The 19,951-nt window shown below is 41.9% G+C and overlaps 1 protein-coding gene across 9 annotated transcripts in view; it reads right to left on the bottom strand.

The window, feature by feature from the left end:
- Positions 1 to 19,951, bottom strand: part of UBE2G1 (ubiquitin conjugating enzyme E2 G1) — a 105,136-nt gene that overhangs the window by 41,879 nt on the left and 43,306 nt on the right. For 3 of the 9 annotated variants that reach the window (XM_054709028.1, XM_054709029.1, XM_028133009.2), the window contains exon 3: positions 17,318 to 17,388. The exons of the other annotated variants lie outside the window; for them this stretch is intronic. In XM_054709028.1, coding sequence (XP_054565003.1) covers positions 17,318 to 17,388 — 71 coding nt within the window. The remainder of the gene's footprint in view (positions 1 to 17,317; positions 17,389 to 19,951) is intronic. 9 annotated transcript variants of the gene reach the window in all.

The raw sequence follows: 19,951 nt of genomic DNA, 5'->3' as shown, positions 1-19,951 counted from the left end.
AAGAAAATAAGCTACTTGAACACTATAAATATACTGTGCCAAGACCAAGTCTAACAGCTACAAAGCCAAATACAAACTGGTATTTATAGCCTAGCACGGATTTTCCTTTGTGTCTGGGTGGTTGTAGTCTCCTGCTCCAGGGAATGTGCATTCCTGTCAAGTTTATTTAGGTAACACACAGCTGGCTCTAAGGTGCATTTTCTATAAAGTGACCATTTTACACCAGCTTCATTTTGAAATCACAGATAGAACCATTTGTCCAGAAACTATCTAATTACTCTTAAGTATTGAGATGGTTTGTCAAAATAATTTTAGCCTTATTATTAGAGGAATAAATTGCCATATTACTGTAAAACTTATAAATCACCACAAACCCAGTCACCAAAATTAACTGGGAAAACATTTCTTTCCAGCAAGCTTCCATTAATTAATTAATATTGAAAAAAAGTAATATATCAGCAAATACTTGCAAAAGGTTTACTTGTATTTCTTCTATAGATTTTAAGATACATCAATTTAATCATTTTTATAGGTTTCTTATGAGCTTTAAAAGTTTGCTTAAAATTTGAATTTCTTTTTAATATCATGCAATGTGCTAGGGCTAGAGCTGGCTAATTTCCTAAACTAAATCATTTTCAACCCCGATCAGTTTCTTATACCATACTTCAAAAACATACAGAATATGAAGCAGACAAGAAAAACATGTCAGAGATCATATCTTGCAAAGATTTTGCCAATGTTTCAGAAAAGATTTGCTTGGCAGAATTGAGGACCACATTCCTAAAATAACACTAAAGGAAGGTCTGCTGCCTGCAATATTTTACCTTGCCTACCTTTCTGCAAACACTTAGATCTAGGGCAGTGATGGCGAACCTATGACACGAATGTCAGCACTGACACGCGTAGCCATTTCTGATGACACGCAGCCGCTGAGGCGGCCGCATGCAGAGGATGAAATATTTGCTGCTCCTGAGGATGAAACATTTGCGAAATAATGTTTTTTCCTCAAAGTGACACACTACCTGAGTTATGCTCAGTTTTTTGGTGAAGTTTGACACACCAAGCTCAAAAGGTTGCCCATTACTGATCTAGGGGTTCTTCAACAATACATCCTAAATATGTTGTTGCTTACGGTTAAATTAAATACAGTAGCATCATCATACATATCTGCCAAGATATGCTATAGCAGGAATCCCTCACAATACAGAAATTGTTGTGCTTGACAGAAGGAAACCAAGATGGCGGCATAAGGTAAACACCTAATTGTTGCCTACCACAACAATTTTGAAACTACAACTGGAAAACAGAGCGCACACCGTCCAGAACCACCGAAAGCTGGCAGAGTGGAAAACCTACAACTAGAGAAAAAAAGAGAGGGGGACGCTGAGCCTCAGGAGCTGTGGAGGTGCGGAGATCCGTGAGCGCGGAAAGGGCGGGCGGCTGAATACGCGGCAGGCTTGCTCGCAGCGCGCGGAGAGGGAGGGCAGCAGACGCTGCATGGCTAGCTTTCTAGTTTGGGAGAAAAACAAAACCTCCCGACTGCACTGAAATCCAGCTGCGGTCGGGGAGAAACTGGTCTGTTTGGCAGCGGGCGAGGCTTGAAAGCTGCCTTCTCTCAGAGACGCGCAGCCATTGATTAGGGCACGAAGAAACCAGCCCTCTTAGGGCAGCGCGGACGGAAAACAAGTTTGTCTGTGCCATTCTGAGACTCCGCCCCATCCTAGCTGAGCACAGCCCTCCCAGTGACTGGATTTCTCGTTCGGGAGAAAAACAAAACCTCTGGTCTGCACTGAAATCCAGCCCCAGCTGGGGAGAAACTGGTCTGTTAGGCAGCGGGAGAGGCCCGAAAGCTGCCTTCTCTCAGAGGTGCGCAGCCATTAATTCGGGCACGGAAAAACCACCCCTCTTAGGGCGGAGCAGACGGGAAACCAAAGCTTGTCTGCGCCACCCTGAGACTCTGCCCCATCCAAGCTGAGCACAGAAGCTCTCCCAGCGGAGACACTGATCCTCACAGCCAACTGGCTTGGAGATCAATTCCCGCCAGTGATACCAACAATCCCAACCACTCTGAACTCCAGTTTCTGGGGACACGTGGGGGACCCAGACGCCTACGGGACTCTCGGCCATCGGTCGGAGAGTGAGAGTGACTTTTCTGTTGGTGTGGACAACACCAGATTTCAACCACTCTCATAAGGGACACATTCAAGAGGCAGACTCAGTGAGCACCAAAGCCCTACTGTGTCTCCAGCACAGCAATTCTTCCGATATAGACACAGCAGGCCCTCACAACCAATTGGCCTGGAGGTCAATTCCTCCCAGTGTACCAACAGCAATCAAGGCTTTTAACTACACCAAGACTTTGCACTCAGCCCACAAAGGGGAGTACCAAGAGCGACCACCTAGGGTGATTGGGGAAGCTGAGATACTGGCCCCTATACGTCACCGAGGCAGCACAGGGAGGCAGCCAAAATGTGGAGACATCGAAGTATGTCACAAGTAGGAGAGATAGATGAAAGCAAACTAATGGACGACACAGTGTTCAGAACCATATTTATAAGGTTACTCAATAATCTTCTAAAAACCGCTGAGAAACTTGAAGAGACCTTCAAGGACCTAAATGAGAATACCAAAAAAATGGAAAAGGACCAGGCAGAAATTATGCATACACTGTCTGAAATAAAGAATATACAGAGTAGACCACCGCACCCGAAGAGTCAAACCAAAGATCTGGAATATGAGGAAGAAAAAGACACCCAACCAGAGAGGCGGAAAGAAAGAAGAATCCAAAAGTGTGAGGATAGCATAAGGAGACTCCGGGATGGCTTTAAGCGTACCAATATCTGAATTTTTGGGGTGCCAGAAGAGAGAGAGCAAGATACTGAAAACCTATTTGAAGAAATAATGACAGAAAACTTCCCCCACCTGGTGAAAGAAATAGACTTACAAGTTCAGGAAGCGCACAGAACCCCAAACAAGAGGAATCCAAAGAGGACCACACCAAGACACATCATAATTAAAATGCCAAGGGCAAAAGACAAAGAGAGAATCTTACAAGCAGCAAGAGAAAAACAGTTAGTTACCTACAAGGGAGCACCCATACGACTGTCAGCTGATTTCTCAATAGAAACTATGCAGGCCAGACGGGAATGGCAAGAAATATTCAAAGTGATGAATAGCAAGAACCTACAACCAAGACTACTCTACCCAGCAAAGTTATCATTCAGAATTGAAGGGCAGATAAAGAGCTTCACAGACAAGAAAAAGCTAAAGGAGTTCATCACCACCAAACCAGTATTATATGAAATGCTGAAAGGTATTCTTTAAAAAGAGGAAAAAAAAAAGTAAAGATAAAAATTATGAACAACAAATACATACCTATCAACAAGTGATCCTAAAAATCAAGTGAATTAAAAATCTGAAGAACAGAATAGACTGATGAACATAATAGAATCAGAGGCATAGAATGGGAGTGGATTGATAACTCTCAGGGGGAAAGGGGTGTCTGTGTGGGGGGTATGGGCAGAGACTGGACACAAATCATACACCTATGGATAAGGACAACGGGGGGGGGGGAGGGAACCGGGTGATGGGGAGATATGGGGGGGAAAAGGAGAAACAATTGTAATAATCTGAACAATAAACATTTATTAAAAAAAAAAGAAATTGTTGTGCTTGACACTCTACTATATAGTTTTATATAAACTTCAATCTACTTGGTGATCTCATTTATTTTTCAGAAACAACTTTGACAGACATTTTTGAGGGAATTCTGAATTTGTACAATAGAAATTTTGGGACATAGTTTTGAGCACAGAGCATACTATCTAATAAAAGAGTAATATGCAAATTAACCATCACTCCACTACATCCACAAGCCACGTCCACCAGCAAATCAGGAGCGAGTATGCAAATTAACCCCAACCAAGATGGCTGCGGCCACGGGGAGAGCAGGAGGGAGGCTTGGGTTTCCCTGGCGATGGAGGAAGCCAAGCTTTCCACACACCCTGGCGGGCCCAGGCCTCCACTCAAGGCTACAAAGTTTCAATTATAGAAAGCGAGCAGGAGGCTTGGCTCCGCTCCAGGCTACAAAGTTTCAATTGTAGAAGATAGATACCAGGGCCTCCGCTTGGGTTGCCGGGGGGGCGTGGCCGGCCTGCAAACCACTACAGGCCCCTCTCCCAGGCCGCCCCACGCCCCAATTGAACCCCCACCCTGATCCAGGACACCCTTCAGGGCAAACCAGCTGGCCCCCACCCATGCACCAGGCCTCTATCCTATCTAATAAAAGAGTAATATGCAGATTGACCATCACTCCAACACACAAGATGGCTGCCCCCCTGTGGTCAAAGATTCTGCCCCCATGTGGACACAAGATGACCAGTAGGAGAGGGAAGTTGGGAGAAACCAGGCCTACAAGGGAAGGCAGTTGTGGGCAATCAGGCCAGCAGGGGAGGGCAGTTGGGAGGGACCAGGCTTGCAAGGGAGGGCAGTTGGGGGCGATTAAGCCTGCAGGGGAGGGCAGTTGGGGGGGACCAGGCCTACAGGGGAGGGCATTTAGGGGTGAGCAGGCCTGCAGGGGAGGGCAGTTAGGGGTGATCAGGCCTGCAGGGGAGGGCTGTTAGGGGCAAACAGGCTGGCAGGGGAGCAGTTAGGCATCAATCAGGCTGGCAGGCAGAAGCGGTTAGGGGCAATCAGGAAGGCAGGCAGGCAAGCAGTTGGGAGCCAGCAGTCCTGGATTGTGAGAGGGATGTCCGACTGATCGGGCCTAAACAGGCAGTTGGATATCCCTTGAGGGGTCCCAGATTGGAGAGGGCGCAGGCTGAGCTGAGGGACACCCCCTGCCCCCCGTGCACGAATTTCGTGCACCGGGCCTCTAGTAGTATTATATCAGTCAGACCTGGGTTTGATTGCCAACTCTCTCTTAAAAAAGTCTCTCTCTCTCTCTCTCTCTCTCTCTTTTTTTTTTTCTTATTTGCCAGATCAGTAAAATATAGTAAAACCCATGGTAGTATTTACAAGACGGATGAGAGGTACTGTATTTGCAAAAGATTCTCCATCTTAGAGTACATAAATGGTAGCTGTCCATTTTCTTCCTTTAAAATTGCTCGTCAAACTACAGACTATGAAAGGAAAAGAATACTGTTCTTTAGAATCTCAAGAACAAGCCATACTTCAAATACTTTTTTGGGAAATACTACCCATCCCAACATCATACCCAACTATTTTTTTCTAGCAGGAGCGGCCAAACAAGGCCCCCAGACTCTTTGGCCACAAGAATGAGTGAATGAATATCTAATGCAAGCCAGAAAAATGAGATGGCGGGGTTTTTCAAACGAATTAAAGAAGAAAGGGAGTCCCAAACCATAGGGAAGCTAAGTATTAAAAGGCCTGAGAGCTGCCAACAGTTATAGTTCAAATCTCAAGGAGAAAGCCAATGTGAGAATCAAGCTAAAATGGAATTAAATAAGCAAAAGTAAACAAAAAGAGAGATCCTGACAGAAAGAAGAACTATATGTATGTGTTTATTCCCTTATCCTGGTTGTCAATAAGTCAAAGGGTTCTGCCAAAAGAGACAGTGTGGTGATTGTGGGAGGTGAAGGGTGGTGGTGGAGGGTGGAGGTGGAAGAGGGCATAGAGGGCATAAATGGTGATGGACAAAAATAAAATTAAAATAATAAAACAAAGGTATCACTTTTCTGTTTCTCCTATGAGAGGCAAAAAGCCAAATGAGATGAAAAGGATATAGATTAAAAACTAAAAACAAAAACCCACCCCAAGTGACATTCCAGGGCATCTATAGGAAGCCAGAAAGAAGTTAAGATAGAAATAGATCTTAGCAGATGTTAATTTTCTTGAGTCACCCACACTATTTAGGACAACTGCAATGAATTCTCTAGGGCAAACTTAACAATCAGGAAAAAAGTGATTTTGAAAAGTTAGGTTGGGGGGGGCGGGGGAGAAGAGAGTCACAAAACTATATAGAGATTTTTGTAATTCTCTCAATTTTAAGACTGTTTTAGGGATACAGTTTTCTTGTAACAAACATCTAGCTGCATCTCTATCGTGTTTTCAATAGCACCTTAATTGTTTAGGGATTGTTTTCTTCAGTCAAATTCAACCAATTTAATTTAAAATTTGTAAGTAGTGTTCATATTATAACTCCATTCTTTCTACATTAACATTTTTATTAAAAGTATCTTGAGCCCTGACCAGTTTGGCTCAGTGGATAGAGCATCAGCCTACGGACCAAAAGGTTCCAGGTTGGATTCCGGTCAAGGGCACATACCTTGGTTGCAGGCTCCACCCCTGCCAGAGCCCTGGTCAGGGTGCGTGCAGAAGGCAACCAATCCCAACCAATCGATGTGTTTCTCTCACATCGACGTTTCCCTCTCTCTCTTCCACTCTCCCTAAAAAAAAAGAATCAATGGAAAAATATCCTTAGGCAAGGATTAACAAAAAAAAAGGTATCTTGAATGGTCGGGCCAGTGTGGCTCAGTCATTGAGCATTGACCTATGAAACAGAAGGTCATTGTTTGATTCCTGGTCAGCGCACATGCCCAGGTTACAGGCTCAATTCCCTGTGGGGGACATGAAAGAGGCAGCCAAGCAATGATTCTCTATCATCCTCTCTGAAATCAATTTTTTAAAAAAAATTTTTAAGGATCTGGAATAATGTTCATCAAATGTAGGTATAGGCTATTACTAAGTGGTAGGATATTTAACTTTCTTTTATACTTAATTATAAAAAGGCCATTTATTATAAAACTAGAGGCCTGGTGCACGAAATTTGTACACAGGTAGGGTCCCTAGGCCTGACTGGCGATCAGGGAGGATCAAGGCCTGCTGGCTGCCAGCCGGGGCCTTCCTTTGCTCTGTGTCACCCCCTGGTGGTCAGCACACATCATAGCAAGCAATAGAACTCCTGGTCGAACTCCCGAGAGGACAATTTGCATATTAGGCAGATAGGAAGGAAGGAAGGAAGGAAGGAAGGAAGGAAGGAAGGAAGGAAGGAAGGAAGGAAGGAAGGAAGGAAGGAAGGAAGGAAGGAAGGGACAGGAAAATCAAATGTAAACAGTCATACTGCCTCCTCAGCCCCCAAAATAACCAGTTAACAATCTGCTGTACATTCTATTAGATTTTGAGTGTATCACCATATAGTACAGAAAATGGGATTACAGTAGACCCTTGATTTTGCCAACCTTGATTTAATAGACTTCAGATTCTTTTTTCCCAGACTTCAGATTTAATGGACAAAATTTCCAGTCCATATGTCATATGTGAAAATTAACACCCTGTTAATTTTATTGATTTCAGAGAGGAAGGGAGAGGAAGAGATAGAAATATTGATGACAGAGAATGATTGATTGGCTGCCTCCTAGACACCCCAACTGGGGATGGAGCCCGAAACCTGGGCATGTACCCTGACAGGGAATCAAACCATGACCTCCTGTTTCATAGGTTGACACTCAACCACTGAGCCATGCCAGCCAGGCTATAGTCTACATATTTAAACCAAGAGTCTCCATGCATAAGCAATGTTCCAGAAATGATTAGCATGTGATCACACTGCACTGCATGCAGTAATTGGTTCTGTTGCCCAGTGGCATGACTTTCTGTAGATGTTCCCAGGAGCACTAAGCCACGCCCAAGCCGTGTGCATCTGTTTACTTGTGGTGATCAGTGAATGTACTCATTTACTAAGCCTATTCAGTATAAATTTAAAATTAAAGTGAAGTTAAACGTTTCATACATACTTAACTTTAATAACACAAGCATGTCTTCATAAATAGAAATAGGTAAACTAATTTGTCAATTTTTTAGGATTCGCATTAGAAAAACCTACTTTGTTGTTATATAATGGACTTTTGGCTTTAATGTACATACTCCCTAGCCCAAATTAGTCTGTTATATTGAGGTTTTACTATATATCATTTTATATCTTATGGTCACTTAAGTATGGCATGATAATTAGATACTTGGTTCCTCCCCCTACTTTTTTTTTCCAATTATAAATACTTTCATAAAACATGTTTGTATTTTTTTGTACATTTGCAGAAGTAAACCCTAGAATCTAAACTCCTAAAGATGAATTATGAATCAAAGGAACATGCATATCATCCATGAAAAGTTTATTTTCATTTATATTCCCAGAAACACTGTCAGTACTTATTTCCCTTCAGCCTTGTTAACACTGGGTATTATCCTTTCCCACTGACCAATGACAATTTATATTTCCTATATGAATTACCTATTCATATTTTTTGCCCATTTTTACATGAAGTGATTCAGCTTTTTCTTGTTGATTTGGGTGAACTTTTTATGCATTACAGCTCTTTGTAACTGTCATTTTTGTTTTAAAATGTTCTTGATTTTGGTCTTTAAATTTTTCATTTTTAATATAAGTTAAGACAACAACAAACCAATATTATTTCTTGATGGCTCTGGTTTGTCATGTTTAGTAAAGGCTTATTCCCTCAAGTGTCCAGACTAAAATATTATTGATTGGTTTCTTTTAATCATCTTATCTTTTTTTTAAAATATATTTTATTGATTTTTTACAGAGAGGATGGGAGAGGGATAGAGAGTTAGAAACATCGATGAGAGAGAAACATCAACCAGCTGCCTCCTGCACAACCCCTACCGGGGATGTGCCCGCAACCAATGTACATGCCCTTGACCGGAATCAAACCTGGGACCTTTCAGTTCGCAGACCGATGCTCTATCCACTGAGCCGAACCGGTTTTGGCCATCTTACCTTTTTTTTATTTCAAGTACTGACCAAATGTTTGGCCATAGTAAGGTTACTCATCTGTAAAATGAAGATAACCATCTATTTCATAATATCTTTTTGAGGAATACATTCATGCATGTACAGTGTCTGACCTAGTACTTGGCACATTATAAGCACTCAACAACTATCACAACCCCTTCATAATTTATGCAAACATAAAGATATTAAATCTAACTCCCAATCCATCTATCCCCAATATGACCAGCCAGTTATTCCAGGGAATTCTATTAAATAATCCACCTTGCCCTAACCGGTTTGGCTCAGTGGATAGAGAGTCAGCCTATAGACTCAAGGGTCCCAGGTTCGATTCCGGTCAAGGGCATGTACCTTGGTTGCGGGCACATCCCCAGTGGGGGGTGTGCAGGAGGCGGCTGATTGATGTTTCTCTCTCATCGATGTTTCTAACTCTCTCTCCCTCTACCTTCTTCTCTGTAAAAAAAAAAATCAATAAAATACATTTTAAAAAATAATAATAATCCACCTTTTTCCTGAGATTTGAAAGGTAGATCTCAGATTTGAAAGCAGGCCATCAAACTCTAAATGTGCTGCTTCTTTTCACTACAGCACTGAATCTTGGCTTTGGGTTCATATCTATATATCCTATATAATAAAAGCCTAATATGCTAAATGTCTGGTCGTCTGTTCAACCAATCAAAGCATAATATGCTAGTGATATGCTAAGGCTGCTCAACCACTCACGATAACGTGCACTGACCACCGGGGAGCAGACAGTCGACCAGTCGCTATGATGTGCACTGACCACCAGAGGACAGGCAGTCGACCAGTCACTATGACATGCACTGACCACCAGGGAGCAGACACTCCGACTGGTAGGTTAACTTGCTGCTGGGGTCCAGCCGATCAGGACTAAGTGAGACAGGCCAGACATGCCCTGAAGACCTCCCACTGTCTCTCCCTGGCTGGCCAACCTCCCACGTTCCTCCCTGGCCCCATGGTGGGGTCTCTCGGCCTGGCCTGTGCCCTCTTGCAACCTGGGACCCCTCGGGGGATGTCAGAGAGCCGATTTCAGCCCAATCCTGCAGACCAGGCCGACGGACCCCACTGGTGCACGAATTCATGCACCGGGCCTCTAGTATCTTACCTAATGATAGAGTAATATGCAAATTGACTGCACCTTCGCTATGCCTAAGCCACGCCCACCAGCCAATCAGGACTTGTATCCATGCATATGAGCATGACCAATGGACACTGACAATAGTGGGTGGGGGCATGTGCTCCGGGGCAGGAGCAGATGGACAGAGGTCAATGGGGGAAAAAGGAGACACATGTAAAACTTTCAACAATAAAGGATTTTAAAAACTACCAAATAATAATAATAATAAAAACAAAAAACTTAATACAACTATTTCTTCACCTGGGTAGTGGTTATACTGTCATTAAATAATTCTTTAAACTGCACATGTTTTATACTACATGTATCACACACACACACACACACACACACACACACACACACAAATTATTCTGTATGTGTGAACATAGAGCATAAGAGTAAAAAAGACAAACGCTGGGGAAAAAAAACTTGAAAATAATAAATTTTAAAGAGAAACTTTTAAATACTTTTTTCCTTACTTTAAACATATAAAAACTACCAAAAACAATCTACAGATTCGATAAAATCCCTATTAAAATCTCATAAATGGCCCCCTGGCCAGTGTGGCTCAGTAGGTTGAGCATTGTCCCGAACACCAAAAGGTCGCAGGTTTGATTCCTGGTAAAGGTACATGCCCAGGTTGCAGGCTCAATACCAGGTCAGGGTGTGCTGTAGGAGGCTGCCAATCAGTGTTTCTCACTCTCTCTCTCTCCATCTCCAAAATCAATTTTTTAAAAATACAACCCATAAAAGAAATAGTAAGAATCTTTTTTTATCTCATAAATGTTTTTGAAGGAGGAAAAAAAAACAACCATCCTAATAGTCATATGGAATCTCAAAGGACTCTGAATAGCCAAAACAATCTTGAGAAGAAAAGAACAAAGTTGGCAGGCTCACGCCTTCTGGTTTCAAAGCTTACTGCAAAGACACAATAATCAAAACAGTGTAGTGCTGGCACAAAAACAGACATATAAGCCAATGGAATAGAATAAAGGCCCAAAAATAAACCCTTGCATACATGGTCAAATGATTTTCACCAAGGGTGCCAAGACCATTCATTGGGGAAAGGACAGTCTTTTTTCAACAAATGATACTGAGAAAACTAGATATCCACATTAAAAAAAAAGAAATGAAGTTGGATTCTTACTTCACACCATATGTAAAAATAAATTGAAATGGATCCAAGACCTACATTTAAGAGCTAAAACTATAAAATGCTTAGAACATAGGGGGAAAGTTTGTAAAATTACATTTGGCAGTGATTTCTTGGATATGATACCAATACACAGGCAACGTAAGAAAAAAAAAAGTTAAATTAGACTTCATCAAAATTAAAAACTTATGCATCAAAGGCAACCTACAGAATGGGGAAAATCTGCAAATCCCAGATGTGATACAGGATTAATGTCCAGAATATACAAATCTCATAATCTTAGGGGGCGGGGGGGTTTATTCAGAAATGGGCAAAGGATTTCAATGGACATTTTTCCAAAGATATACAGGTGGCCAAACAAACACATGAAAAGATGCTCAGCATCACTATTCATTAGGGAAAGGCAAATCAAAACTACGATACCACTTCACACACCCATTAGAATAGCGATTATTTTTAATTAAAAATAAAACAAAGCTAAATAAGTGTTGACAATGATATAGAGAAATTGGAGCCATTATGCATTACTAATGGGAATGTTAAGTGGTGCAGCCACTACCAAAGACAATATAGCAATTTAATGACTACTAGAGGCCCAGAGCACATTTTAAAAAATTAAAAATGGTGGGCAAAGGACCTAAATAGACACTTTCCGAAAGAGGACATACAGAAGGCCAAGAGACATATGAAAACATGCTCAAAGTCACTACTCATCCGAGAGATGCAAATCAAAACAACAATGAGGTACCATCTCACACCTGTCAGAATGGCTATCATCAACAAATCAACAAACGACAAGTGCTGGAGAGGATGCGGAGAAAAAGGAACCCTCTTGCACTGCTGGTGGGAATGCAAACTGATGCAGCCACTGTGGAAAACAGTATAGCGTTTCCTCAAAAAATTAAAAATGGAACTTCCATTTCACCCAGTAATCCCACTTCTAGGAATATATCCCAAAAAAACAGAAACACCAATCAAAAGGGATATATGCATTTGCAATAGCTAAGTGCCCATCAGCAGATGAGTGGATTAGAAAACTGTGGTACATCTACACAATGGAATACTACACTGCTGTAAAAAAGAAGGAATTCTTACCATTTGCAACAGCATGAATGGAACTAGAGAGTATTATGCTAAGCGAAATAAGCCAGTCAGAGAAAGATAAATATCACATGATCTCACTCATTTGTGGAATATAATGAACAACATAAACTGGTGAACAAAAATAGAACCAGAAACATCGAAGCATCGAACAAACTGTCCAACCAATGAGGGAAGGCAGGGGGTGAGTGGGTTAGAGATCAACCAAAGGATTTGTATGCATGCATATGAGCATAACCAATGGACACAGACAGTAGCGGGGGGGGGGGGGGGGGGGGGGGGGCCTTATCTGGGGGTGAGAGCAGCCGGGAAGAGGTCAATGGGGGAAAAAGAAGACTCGTGTAAACTTTAAACAATAAAGAATTTAAATTAAAAAAAATAATTAAAAATGGATTTACCATATGATCTAGCAATTCTACTTTTTAAAATCTGGGACTCAGACAGGTATTTGTACACCCACGTTCATAGCAACATTATTCACAATATCCAAATAATGCGGGAGTAATCCAAGTATTCATTGACAGATGAATGGGTAAATATATAGTATTATACATGCAATGGAATATTATTCAGCCTTAAAAAAGAAACTCTGATACATGCTACAACATGGATAAACCTACGTTAAGTGAAATAATCCAGGCACAAAAAGGACAAATATTATATGATTCTTACATGAGCTCCCTAGAGTCATCAAAGTCATAGAGACAGAAAGTAGAATGGTGGTTACTAGGGGGTGGGAAAAGAGGAATAGGAAATAATTGTCTAACAAGTTTCAGTGTGAGATGATCAAAAAGGTTCTATCTATATATATAAAAGCCTAAGTGACCGAAAGACAGTTTGACAGGTCACTATGATGCGCACTGACCACCAGAGGTCAGACACTCAACGCAGGAGCTGCCCCTGGTGGTCAGTGTGCTCCCACAGTGGAAGCACCACTCAGCTGACTGACAGGCACCAGATGCCAGGCTCACAGTTGGCAAGCGCCGCTGTAGCGACGCAAGCCTCTCCTGCCTCCACAGCAGTGCGCTACCAAGCAGTGGCAGTGGCAGGCAAAGCAGGGCCGAGATGAGCGGGAGCAGCCCGGTGCCCAGCCTGGGCTCGAGCTGCTCCCCGGCCACCAGTTGCTTTGCGCACTACTACATCCCCTGAGGGGTCCAGGATTGCAAGAGGACATATGCCAAGCTGAGGGACCCGAATCCGTGCACCAGGCCTCTAGTAAATAGATAATGGTGATGGTTGCAAAACAATGTGAATGTATTTAATGCCACTGAGCTATACACTTAAAAATTGTTAAAATAGTAAATATTATGTTATGTGTATTTTATCACAGGGAAAAAAAAAGTCCAATATACAATTTAAGACAAATGTGGAGCTTGTTGTCAAATGGAAGCCAAGCATCTTCCTACCTTCTTTGGTGACAGATCCTGAAGTACAAACTGAGGGTACCACTGCTCTTAATCACTCTCAAACCTTTGATGTCACCCACACCCAATGAAGGCACCATTAATAAACAATCATGGAACTCAGAATGTCTCAATACAATACTCAGCAGCGACTACAGCCAAATACATGATGAGACATTTGCTATCGCTACCTTAATGTAAGTGACAGTTGAAAACAAATCTGACCTTCTGTTCCTATGTGGGAATCTTTTCTCCTTTGTTTTCTGTAGACCTTCTCCGAGATTAAGAATTTCTTCTAGATTAAAGATACACTTTAGCCGAAACCGGTTTGGCTCAGTGGATAGAGTGTCGGCCTGCGGACTCAAGGGTCCCAGGTTCAATTCCGGTCAAGGGCATGTACCTTGGTTGCGGGCACATCCCCGGTAGGGGGTGTGCAGGAGGCAGCTGATCGATGTTTCTCTCTCATCGATGTTTCTAACTCTCTATCCCTCTCTCTTCCTCTCTGTAAAAAATCAATAAAATATATTTAAAAAAAAAAAAAAAGATACACTTTAGTATGTGTGAGGCACAACTAAGTCAATACTCGTATTCACATTGTTAGAAGACACAAATTAAAAAACAACTCCAGCCAAAACCAGTTTGGCTCAGTGGATAGAGTGTCAGCCTGCGGACTGAAGGATCCCGGGTTCGATTCCGGTCAAGGGCATGTACCTTGGTTGCGGGCACATCCCCAGTAGGGGGTATGCAGGAGGCAGCTGATCGGTGTTTCTCTCTCATCAATATTTCTAACTCTCTATCTCTCTCTCTTCCTCTCTGTAAAAAATCAATAAAATATATATTTTTTAAATAAATAAATAAAAAATAAAAAACAACTCCAAATGGATTACCAAACTTCCCAGGTTTAGAAGGGGTAGCAAATCCCACCAATTGTAAGCCATAATTTTTACAGAATGGGAACTCAAGCCTAGACTAGGAAAATAATGACTAGCCTGGTTCTCCCAGCTGAGAACCAGAACATGAAGATAAATTAGTCTTTTTCTTTTAATTTTATTTTTAAATTACAATTGATATTCCACATTATTTTATATTAGTTTCATGTACACAGCATAGTGGTTGGACAACTAAATAATTTAAAAAGTGATCCTCCTAAAAATTCAAGTACCCACCTAGCACCATACAGTTATTATAGCACTAGAGGCCCGGTGCACAAAATTAGTGCACAGGTTGGGTCCCTAGGCCTGGCCAGCAATCAGGGCCAATCGGTGCCTTCTGGCTTCTGGCCGGGGCCCCCTGGTGATCAACACACGTCATAGCAAGCAATCAAACTCCCAGTCTCCTGGTCGAACTCCCAAGGGGAAACTTTGCATATTAGCCTTTTATATACACTGAGTGACCAGATTATTATGATTTCTGAATGCATAATAATCTGGCCACTCAGTGTGTGTGTGTGTGTGTGTGTGTGTGTGTGTATGTGTGGTGTGTGTGTGTGTGTGTGTGTGTGTGTGTGTGTGTATTAGAGGCCCGGTGCATGAATTCGTGCATGGGTGGAGTCCGGCCAGCCTGGCCTGGGGGAGGGGACATGGGCATTTGGCCGGCCGGCCTGTTGGTCTGGTCGAACTCCTGGTCGAGGGGACAATTTGCATATTAGCCTTTTATGATATAGGATATACACTGAGTGACCAGATTACTATACATTCAGAGATGATAATAATCTGGCAACTCAGTGTATATACTAGAGGTCCAGTGCACAAAATTCATGCATGGGGGTGGGGGAGTGTCCCTCAGCCCAGCTTGCACCCTCTCCAATCTGGGACCCCTCAAGGGATGTCGGACATCCCTCTCACAATCCAGGACTGCTGGCTCCCAACCACTCACCTGCCTGCCTGCCTGATTTCCCCTAACTGCTTCTGCCTGCCAGCCTGATCACCCCCTAACCACTCCCCTGCTAGCCTGATCGACACCTAACTGCTCCCTTGCCGGCCTGATTGCCCCTAACTGCCCTAAACCTGCCGGCCTGGACACCCCTAACTGCCCTTCCTTGCCAGCCCGGTTGCCCCCAACTGACCTCCCCTGCAGGCCTTGTCCCTCCTAACTGCCCTCCCCTGCAGGCCTGGTCCCCCCCAACTGCCTTCCCCTGCAGGCCTGGTTGCCCCTAACTGCCCTCCCCTGCCAGCCATCTTGTGGCTGCCATCTTGTGTCCACATGGGGGTGGCCATCTTGTGTGTTGGAGTGGTGGTTAATTTGCATATTACCTCATTATTATATAGGACTAGAGGCCCGGTGCATGAAAATTCATGCACTGGAGGGCAGTCCCTCAGCCCAGCCTGCCCCCTCTCACAGTTCAGGAGCCCTCAGGGACGGGAGGCGACCCGGCAATCAGGGGAAGGCCCCATTACACCTCTGCTGCTGCCACTGCTGGCAACACAAGCCTCGGCCGGCCTTGGGCAGCTGGGCAGCCGCCATCCGAGGCTTGCCTGCGCCTTGGGCCGGCCCTGGGGGGCTGGACAGCCGCCATCCAAGGCTTGCCTGCACTTTGGGATGGCCCTGAGCGGCTGGGGGGCTGAGACGAATGGGGGATTCCAGAGGCAGGGGCGGGCCTGGCCTTGCTGTGCCTGCCGTCCTGGCGGGGCTGAGGGGACTAGGTGCCACCTTCTTGTGGCTGTGGGTGCCACCATCTTTGAGGGCATGTCAGTCAATTAGCATATTCCCTCCTTATTGTCTGTGGGCGCCACCATCTTTGCAACAGCATGAGGGTTAATTAGCATATTCCCTCTTTATTAGATAGGAGGATAGATTATTGACTACTAGAGGCCCAGAGCACAGATGGGGTTCCTCAGCCTGTCCTGCGCTCTCTCACAATCTGGGACCCCCTCGGGTGATGTAGCAGTGCCAAAGCAGCAGGTGGCTGGGAAGAGCCCCAGCCAGCGGCAGGCACAGCTCCTCTACTGCTCATCCAGGCCCCGCTGCACCTGCCGCCACCGCTCTGTAGCACTGCCGCAGAGGCAGGAGAGGCTCCTGCTGCCACAGCTGCACTTGCCAGCCGTGAGTCCGGCTTCTGGCTGAGCAGCACTCCCGCTATAGGGACGCACTGACCACCACGGGGCAGCTCATGTGGTCAGTGTGCGTCATAGTGACTGGTCGACCAGTCATAAAAGTCACTTTGGCTTTTATATATATAGATATTCCCAATGCTGTGCTTTACATCCCCTATGTTAGTCTTGATCTTAAAAAAAAAAAAAAATACTAGAAGTACTTTTCACAAATTAATTTTTAATCTTTTGCACTCGGATGTCGAGTGTGACTTGACACGGTTAGCATCGGTAGCAGCTCGAGAAAAAAGCAAGCGAGTGCAAAGGGTTGAAGTAAATCTACAGTTGCAATTATGCTCTTCAAAATACTGACATACTAAATTTTTCATAAAAGCACTTTAGGACCTTATGCATAAGAAAAAGCTCCTTCGTGTATTGGGTAGTTTAATGAACATAATAAATATCAAGAGAATTAACAAGAGATACAATAAAGCCTAAGATTTTGGTCTGAATTCACTGCCTTGCACCCTGACTACTAGAGAGAGGTGAAGATGGTGAAACAAAAAGGATGCTGTCTATATGCATAACCCATGGACGTAGACAGTGGGATAGTAAGGGCCTGGGGCAGAGGGGCAGGGGTAGGCTGGAGGGGGTCAAAAAAGGAGGACATATGTAATACTTTCAACAATAAAGATTTTTTTAAAAAAAGGATGCAGGCATACTCACTTCTTTGCTTCCAGTTTCTTTCCTCTACATCAAGGGTGGGGAACCTTTTTTCTGCCAAGAGCCATTTGGATCTTTATAACATCATTTTCAAACCATACAAAATGATCAACTTAAAAATTAGCCTGCTATATATGGTCAAACATTTGATTAGCTCACACCTAGTAAGTTGGCAGGCCCAGACCAAATGATTTCCCAGGCCTTGTACAGCACTTGGGCCAGATGTTCCCCATCCCTACTAATGTGTAGCCTCCTGCTATAGAATAACTTATCTCCCTGAGGTACCAAGAATTCATAAAGCAACTCTGAAATTTATATATTTACTAAATTTTCTAAAGGAAACCTAAACACCTACACAAAAAAATTAAAATTTTAACCTTTCTCAAGAGTAATTGGGGGGGGGTGTCAATCGGGGGAAAAGGAGACATATATAAACCTTTAGACATAATAAATAATTAATTTTAAAAAAAGAGTAAATGAGATCTTATATGACTGCCACTTGATGGGCTCTTGTGTTTAATTAAAAATGACAATGAAGACAACAGTGTAGCAAAATGAAAAAAGTTTATATTACCAAGTAGAGTAACATACAGATGATTACAAAATATGTAAACAAATGTATATTAAAAAGGTTGGAAAAAAAATACAAGCAAAACCCTAAGTAATTATGTTCAGATGAAATAAGACTGATATTTCTCTCTCCCCAATTAACCAACTTCTCATAAATATAAGTTTATTTCTATAGTTTAAAGATTAAATACATTGAAAACTCAAAACATTTTTATAATGGTTAAGGATTTCAACCACCACAGAAAATAGGCATCCCTTCAATATAATACTGTTCTATCTTTAGCAGCCAATTCATAAACCAATTTCTCTCCTCCCCATATAACTTTTTTTCTTTACTATGATTCCATTTAGGGTTTTTAAAAAGGTTATTTTTTAAAACATTTTTATAACATGCTGCTACTTATAATTTAAAATGTCAGTCATGTTCTCTTAGTCTAAAATTAAATGAGTTCGTTTTCCCAAAAAAAAAGAACTAAACTATCACCAATATAAGTATAAGTTCCTAACGGAATTATGCCAAATAATGATCCATTCCATAGTGACACTCCATTGACTCATTAAAAGAAAACTTAAGTATCATGCCTTTTGAGTGGAAAGATTAGTTTAGCCAGCCAGATCATCCAGAGCAATGAGTTACCAGTACTAACAACATCTCATTTATTTAAAAAGCTTTACACATTATAAAGTACTTTTATGAAGTGTCTAACAATCTAATATCTCTATTGTAAAAAGCAATTTATCCTATTTAGAGATAGCATCACTCCAAAATCTAAATTATCCTGATGGGAGTTTCTCAACAAAGCCACAGGCAAATTATTTTTGAAGAAACTGTTGTCAAAAGTTTCACCCCGCCCCATCCATTTCAAAGCTATTTTAAAATTTTTTATGATCTTAGCTCATTTTAGGAATAGGAAACATTCTAAGTGTCAAAAAGAAAGAAAACTTAAGAAAGCCTAATTAACTGGACAACTAAAAAATGTGTCCATATGTCAAAATACCATTAAAAAATTAAAAGGCAGCCCCAATCAGCATGGTTCAGTGGTTGAGTGTTGACCTATGAACCAGGAGGTCATGGTTCAATTCCGGGTCGGGGCATAAGTCTGGGTTGTGGGCTCAATCCCTAGTGTGGGGCATGCAGGAGGCAGCCAATCAATGATTCTCTCATATCTTTGATGTTTCTATCTCTCTCTCTCTCTCTCCCTCTCCCTTCCTCTCTGAAATCAATAACAATATATTTTTTTAAAAATTTTTTTAATTAAAAGGCAAAAAACTGCTCTTACAAATCTTTAATACAACCAGCTCACATGTAAACAATTCAAAACTGTCAAGAAGTGTTCAACTTTCTTGAAAATTTTAAAAATAAATTTATATTCCTTTACCTAGCAGAATCAAACGTTTTTAGAAGTCCCTGAGAGTATTAAGAACACGGTAAAAAGTGGCATTTTAGTTTTTAATGAAATGATAGTGGAAATATAAATTGGCACATTTTAGAGGCAATTGGTGATATTTATTAACAATATCAATAAGGTAAAAATTTAATAAGTACTGGGGATATAAAACACAACATGATGACCATAGTTAACTATGATGACCATAGTTAACACAGAAGCATTAGCTATATTTTAAAAAATTTATAATTATTTGTAATTCAAAAAAACAACAACCTGAAAGTCAAAATTTAGAGAATAGTACAATACCAGCATATGAAATAATGCTATACATCTATTTTTAAAAGTTTGAAAGAGTATTTAATGACATGGGAAAATATTTACAATGTTTTTAAAAGATAAAATATTGTAAATATATCTAATTCTTTTTTAGAAACACATTACACATACATACTTTAAAAAAAACCACTTTGGTCTAAACTTCTATCTTCCAGTTCAAGGTGTCAGTATGAGCACATGTGTTGACTTCCTTTCCTTCCTAATAACTTAATTAAATACATTTTCTAAAGAAGTTTTAAAATAACTTTTTAATTTAAAATATTAGGAGGCTAGGTTAGATCGTTCACAGTTCTGAAAGATGAAAAAACAAATGGAAGGATGTGAACTGATTAAGCAAGAG

This window comes from Eptesicus fuscus, chromosome 20 (assembly GCF_027574615.1).
Source record: "Eptesicus fuscus isolate TK198812 chromosome 20, DD_ASM_mEF_20220401, whole genome shotgun sequence".
NCBI lineage: Eukaryota > Metazoa > Chordata > Mammalia > Chiroptera > Vespertilionidae > Eptesicus > Eptesicus fuscus.
This window is presented reverse-complemented; position numbering and strand designations above follow the sequence as displayed.